Below are 7500 nucleotides of genomic sequence, written 5' to 3'. Positions count from 1 at the left end.
TCCCTCACACACACACTCTCACATACACACTCTCACACACACACACACTCTCTCACACTCTCACACACACACTCTCACACACACACACACACTCTCTCACACACACAACACGCTCTCACACACACACACACTCCCTCACACACAACACACCTCACACACACACAACACTCACACCACACACACACTCCTCACACACACACACTCCCTCACACACTCTCTCACACACACACACACTCTCCACACACACACACTCCCTCACACACACACACACTCTCACATACACAGACTCCCTCACACACACACACTCACGCACACACACACCACTCACTCACCCACCCACCCCTCACACACACACACTCCCTCACACACACTCTCTCCACACCACACACTCTCACACACACACACACACACCACCAAACACACACACCAAACACTCACACACACACACTCACTCACACACACACACTCTCTCCCACACACACACACTCCCTCACACACCCTCTCACACACACACACTCTCTCACACACACACACACAAACCCTCACACACACACACTCTCTCACACACACCACTCTCACCACACACATCTCTCACACCCCACACACACCACCCCACATACACTCTCTCTCTCTCACACACACACACCAATACACACCACCACACCACCACATGAACCCCCCCCTCCCCAATACATCTAATGACACACTCTCACTTACACTCTCTCTCACACACACACACACAATCACATACCCACACTCCTCACACCACACACAAAACACACACACACACACTTCTCTCTCTCACACACACACACACTCCCTAAACACACACCACGCTCACACACACACACACACACCCTCACACTCCCTAACACACACACTCTCTCACACACACACACACACACACTCCCTCACACACACACACTCCCTCCCTCTCTCTCTCTCACACACACACACACACTCTCTCTCTCTCTCTCACACACACACACACACACTCCCTCTCTCTCTCACACCACACACACATCCCTCTCACCACACACCCTCTCTCACACACACACAATCCCTCTCTCTCTCACACACACACACACACACACCTGCAGTTCCGAAGCGTTCCTGCCGATCTGGTTGACGTTAGGTAGAGATCCACCGTAATACGGACCCTGATTTCGGGCCAAACGGACCTTCTGCGCCTGAATCTGAAACACAAGACCAGAAACCATTAAAATAAAAGTTCAAATGAAGCAGAAAAATCTTTAAAATTCATTGAAATCTTCAAAATTTAGCAAAAAGTTCTTAAACCATTAAAATATGAAGTTCAAATGAATAAAAACCATCAAAATTAAAGTAAGTCATAAATGTAAATCTGAAAAATGTAAATAAATCTATAAAATAAAACACTAAGTTGTTAAACAATAAAATCTAAAAAATATTAATTAATTTTAATTTTACAACAATAACAAATCAAAATAAAACACTAGCTAAAAATTGTATTAAAATAAAAAAATGTTACAATGAAATACAGTTTTGAAATAAAAAAATAATTAAAAAAAATTCCAAAATATTCAAAAATGAAATCATTTTTTTTACTAAAAATAAATAAATCACCAAAATTACAAACTATTACTAAAATGTATTAAATCATAAAATGTCAAATTAAAATAACTGAATATATTTTATATTAAAATCAATCAAAATAAAACACTTAATACAAAGTCATTAAATCATACATTTACATAAATCTTAATTTTTCTTTTTTTAATAATCCACAAAAGATGAAATATTTTATTTGTTTATCTCCATGTTATTTGTTCATTAACCGACATCAGAACCATGAACATATGAATGTGCTGTTATATTACTGAAGTATTAAATTCAAATCTCAGTGAATATTTGAACTCAAGGAGAATCGGCTGAAAAATACTGTTTGGGAATCTCTGCACTAATGGATTTATAACGAGTTCTCATCTGATTAACCCAGTGTTAAAATCTACATTCACTACTGAGAGCTTCGGGAAGCTGCTGTCACGATGAACACATGTTTACATGCAGACCACGACTCGATGACATCACCGAGTCTGAAATCTTACATCATGTTCAAAGGTCACACTACAAACAAAAAAGACAAAATAAAAACAAAAAACAATAAAAAACTATAAAAAAAAATTAAAAAATACAACAACACATAACTTCAAAAAAATCTAAATTAAACTCTTAAATTTAATCACACTTTAAATTGCTAAATGAAAATAAAATATTTTATTTTTTCATTTTAATATATGATTTATATATTAATTCTAATTTATAGTGTTAGTAAGGGGTTTATTTTGATACTCTTCAAATAAAAATCTAAATAAATGCTAGATTAAAATAAATAATAAAACAACCAAATCAAAATAAATCACTTAGTAAATGGACAAAAGACATTTAATTGATGTGACATTTAAAAAGTGATTTTATAAACACAGAAATGCAAGTACCGTGTATACTTTTAACATTTCAAATAAGTTTTGGGAGAATAAAATGTCAAAATGTGGGTAAAAAACACTTATATTTATGTGAAAAAACATACTTATTCTGATCTGCACATATTAAAATATTTAAAATAAAAAGTTTTATTGGATTTTAAATAAATAAAAAATTATTGCTGACAAATTGTCAAACAGGGATTGTGACAAACATGTGTTTAATGTGTGATAATCAGATCTCCGTCGTTGATATATCTGACGAGACTGTTACACTCAATGACATTCTGGTGGCTGTTTTCTGTAAACCATAATAAAAAAGTAAGATATTTATTTTATGCAGAAAAATCAAGTACTGGATGTATTAGACTCTCTAATGTACTGGAAATACAACAATTCAAAACTGTATTACACGTTGTTTTGATGCTTGAAAACCCTTTAGTCTTTGACCCAAATATTAATTTAATGAGAGGATGCAAATTAAAAACAATTTAAGCGTATAATTTAAGTTTCAGCATGTGGTTCATTTTGATTATTAACACTAAAACATAATCAAATCATAAAGATGCGGAATTAAAATAATCACAGCATACTGCAACCTGAATCTAAGCAGATTAAATAAAACAAATAATGTAAATAAATACAAACTGAAGAGCTGACTGTCAGTAACTCAGAGTCAGTTATTAAGTGTTCAGTCATCTACAGAGACCAGGACTGGTGATGCTAGTAAAGGTCAGGGTTTGAGCCCGGGTCACACTCACCACTGACATGAACTTAACTAACGCTAACTAGTTCTGATATGAGTTAGTTATCGCATCCACAGACACCAAGGTAACAGATATTCTGGCCGCGTTTAGAGACTGACAGCACATAACCCCTCGCACCGACAGAACTATCTTCACGTGTGCTGTCTGAGACGCGTACAGCGAGATGAACGCGATAATAACTGCACAATATCATAAGAGTGGAGCGCGAGGAGCTAATGCTAATCTGCTGCTGCTAACCGCTTCCTGTCAGAGAAACTAGCGTTAATCAAGCTCACGCACGAACTAAACCCGGGTTTACCGTCGTTTGAGGTCAGGGCGCATCTAAAAACACCTCTCGTGTGATTCAAGCGTCTTTAACGTTTCTCGCGGGTTCCGTTTTCGCGATCTCCGCGTTCCGTTCGTTAGCTTCCGTTAGCTAGTGCGCTGCTACCTGCTCGCGCGCGCCGAGAGAACGACACGGATTTGATGATTTCCCGCGGGAAACCCGTGGCCGTTCCCGTGTGTGTGTGTGTGTGTGTGTGTGTGTGTGTGTGTTACCCGGGTGGAGCTGAGGTCCATCATGACCTCCTGGAACGCCGCCGTCTCCTCCGCCTGTCTCTGAGTGTGCAGCGCGATCTTCTCGCTGAACTTTCGCGGGTTTGAGGCGCCGGGCGCGGGAACAGAACCGCCGTGATTCGGTCCCGGTGCCGGTCCGCAAGCAGCTCCCGCGGAGGACATGATGAGCGGGACACCGAGCTCACATACACACCGGAGAACCGAGAACCGAGCGAGCGGAGAAACGACACACACCGAGAGAGAGAGAGACGCGGACACGAGCCCTCTAGGGGCACGAGCGAGACTTACACACACACATACATGATACAATACATAAACAAACACACACATAATACAACACACACACACTACATACTCAAAAACAAAAAAACACGCTATAATTAAAATAATTATCTACTTTAATAAGAAAAATATTATAAAGATGATGTAGAATATGTCTACAGGTAAACTATGTAAACTGGTACAGCTGTGTGTCATGCTGCAGGAGTGTGTGTGGGGTGTGAGATGGACGAACATTAAATGCATAAACCAGTGTGTTCTTTTAAATATATCTTAAAATAATGTGGAGGTAGGCTGAAAAAGCCAGAATGGGAAGTTTTAAGTAGTTGTACAGCTTGAAGTGTGAAGTTTATTCTTGTACGCAGATATGCATATTCATGACAGCAAACATGAAATTCATGTATTTATTTGTCATTTAAACTGATGTAAACAGAAAAAGAGTAGACTGTGTTTTTTAAAGCTGTCGCCCCCTCTAGTGGACATTAACCCGTTTAATCCCAAAATCTTCCCAGACATGAAAATATCCAAATTATGTGTCATTAGTAACCCTTTGAAATAATCAGTAATTATTTTATTAATTTTTTTTTTTTTTTTTTTTGGAAAATTGTGTCAAAAATTGTGTTTTATGTTGGGTCACAATTGTGACCGGTGGGATAATGTGTGTACTGAAATAAGATATTTCTGCAGTCATAAATATGGTTAGATATTTTAGCCCAGCTATTTTAAACTGTTTGATCACAATCTAGGGTTACTATTATGCAGAAAGAAAAAAAAAACTTATGCAACATTGATAGGAACACAGATAAAAAAAAAAAAAATGTAAATATAAAATAAAATTTTTATATTAATGCTTAGAGTATTACCACATCATTACTGTATATTTTTTCTAACATTTGATTTTTTTTTATTTAGTTATTGCAACACTTTATTGTCATTTTCACCAGCAACTGCAATTAGATTTATATCATATACCTAAGTTCACTGTTATCCCAGCGGTCACTATTGTGACCATCAACATGTTTACTCATTCTATGACCACACTCAACAAAACTCGATATATGTGAATGCATATATTAATACTAGACACCCTAAAGAATATGTGTACCAAAAATCTTTGTCATATATTTATGTTAAGACACTTTACTAGACTTTAGTTTTGGAGCATCATCTTCTCAAGGTGCAAACAGGAAATAAGCTGCTCTGGTCATGTGACAAATTGCACTAATCATGTAAAACTGCACATATTTAATTGAGAGCCTTTAATAATAAGGCATGAAAAATAAGGATTGTATTTGTCCTAAACCCTGTTAATATTCGTCAGTAAGGTGCTCTCTTATCTCATTCTTTTCATGTGAACTGAGTTGGCTACACATGCTTACATTCATAAAATTTAAATGTTATTTCTAATTTATTTAATAAATTTAACTTTATTAATTTTCACAATTATTTATTAATGTCACACACAACCAATAGTGCCTCTCGACTCCGAGTAGAGACAGAATTTCATAAACATAATCAATGGCTGAGATCGATATTAGTGAACAGTTATCGATTGTTTCTGGAAGTTGAGCACGTAAAGTGTCTTTATGAGTCATTTATAGCATAAAAAAAATCGCTTTTCCGTGCTCTTCTCTACATTATAATTTTTTTACTCATGATTGGTAATAGAAATCATCCTCACCAATCTCTACAAGTTATTACTAATTATTTATATGTAATCACAAACGACTGTGATTGGTCCGTGTTTAGCAGAGCGGAGAAAAGTAACAGGTGTCACGTGACCTCGCTGTGTCCGTGTTTCTTTAAGAAATGCCTGAAAAAATAATTTACACTTGACTAGCGGCACTGAGAAACTTGAGTTAAAACAAACAGTCAAGATTTAACAGAAATTAATTCTTTTTTAATCTCTTCTTATCTGAGCGGAGGCGCGTGACGCGCTATTGGTCAGCGTCTCTCCAGAGCCCCGCCCACACGCTGAACGCGGAAGTGAATCACTCTGAATCAAATGAACCAGAAGATCCGGATCCGCACGGAGAAATATCCGTGTTTGCTCGCAGAATAAACCGAACACGCGTGTGTGAAGGATGCTAGAAGCAGATATCGTGTCCGGACCGAGAGAGTGAGTAAAGACATTCAGAAAAGCGTGCAGAAAACACCTTAAACGCGGTGTGTTTACAGTGATTGACAGCTGACAGACAAACACATCACGCGGAACAGCTGGTGTTTATGCTGCTTCTGTTGCTCTGATCTGATCTGATCTTCACATGTGTGCTCCACCTGTTTAATAACACATGCTGGTATTGTATGTATTCTGTAATGCGAAACTAAACACCGAAATGATCTGCTGTGACACACTTTAAATGTGATTATCAGTATTATAAGCGTTTCTTATTCCTGTACGTGATAAGAGACAAAAAGAAATATGTAAAAACTGTAAATTTCAGTTCCGAGACAGAGAGAGAGAGAGAGAGACACAATATCATTAAAGGCTGTGCACACAGACAGAGAGAGAGAGAGAGACAAAAAGAAATATGTAAAAACTGTAAATTTCAGTTCCAGTGCATATCATTAAAGGCTGTGTGTTTTCTCCACGTGCACCAAGCGTTATGTGATTGTTTTTAATGTGAGCTGTGTGTTGTGTGTGTTGTAGGATGCCGAGGAGGTTCTGGAGAGCGGCCTGCTCCTGGAAGAGTCTGGAACACTGTACGCTGGACACACGGAGGAGTGGAGCGTCCAGACACGCTGTGTGAGGGAACAGAGGAACAGTCCAACCAACAATGAACAGTAGCTGAAAATATCCTCCCCTCAGTTCATCCCAGATCAGGATGAGTTTGTGTCTTCATCAGAAATGTAGCATTGCATCACTTGCTCTGCAGTGAATGGGTGCCGTCTGAATAAGAGTCCAAACAGCTAAAAACATCACAATAATCCACAAGTAATCCACAGCACTCCAGTCCATCAGTTAACATCTGGAGAAGACAAAAGATGAAACAAATCCAGCATTAAGATGTTTTTAACTCAAATACATAGAGTCTATAATCCATAATAACACTTCCTCCAGTGAAAAAGTGCATCTGCTGTTGTCTCTCACATCAGAATCCAGACACATATTTGTTTAGAGCTGTTTAAACACTGCTTGATCTGTGCAGATTTCTCTCCTGATTCACACCAGAACACTTTTTCACTGGAGGAAGTTTTATTATGGATTATAGACTCTATGTATTTGAGTTAAAAAAACATCTTAATGCTGGATGTGTTTCATCTTTTGTCTTCTCCAGATGTTCACTGATGGACTGGAGTGCTGTGGATTATTGTGATGTTTTTATCAGCTGTTTGGACTCTTGTTCTGTCTTCCGTGTGTCCTGAAGCGTCTCTCTCGTGTTCCAGAGTTTGAATGACAGCGAGTCTGAGGAGGTTCTGAAGGCCATAAACCCGAA

General features: G+C 38.0%; 2 protein-coding genes across 2 annotated transcripts in view; one reads left to right on the top strand and one right to left on the bottom strand.

Annotated features, from left to right (window-relative positions):
• LOC109058202 (CREB-regulated transcription coactivator 2) overlaps positions 1-4063 on the bottom strand; it is a 21010-nt gene extending 16947 nt beyond the window's left edge. Inside the window, exons 1-2 of the mRNA XM_042740307.1 lie at positions 3767-4063; positions 1094-1196 (exon numbers count right to left, since the gene is read on the bottom strand). Of these exons, the coding sequence (XP_042596241.1) occupies positions 1094-1196; positions 3767-3946 (283 nt within the window). The 5' untranslated portion in view covers positions 3947-4063. The remainder of the gene's footprint in view (positions 1-1093; positions 1197-3766) is intronic.
• A 2276-nt stretch (positions 4064-6339) lies between these two features.
• Positions 6340-7500, top strand: part of LOC109105934 (cyclic AMP-responsive element-binding protein 3-like protein 4) — an 8418-nt gene continuing 7257 nt past the window's right edge. Inside the window, 3 exon segments of the mRNA XM_042741830.1 lie at positions 6340-6360; positions 6714-6809; positions 7451-7500. The exon segment at positions 7451-7500 is cut by the window's right edge and continues 182 nt beyond it. Of these exon segments, the coding sequence (XP_042597764.1) occupies positions 6355-6360; positions 6714-6809; positions 7451-7500 (152 nt within the window). The 5' untranslated portion in view covers positions 6340-6354.

Source organism: Cyprinus carpio, chromosome B16, assembly GCF_018340385.1.
Source record: "Cyprinus carpio isolate SPL01 chromosome B16, ASM1834038v1, whole genome shotgun sequence".
In the NCBI taxonomy this organism is placed as follows: domain Eukaryota; kingdom Metazoa; phylum Chordata; class Actinopteri; order Cypriniformes; family Cyprinidae; genus Cyprinus; species Cyprinus carpio.
This window is presented reverse-complemented; position numbering and strand designations above follow the sequence as displayed.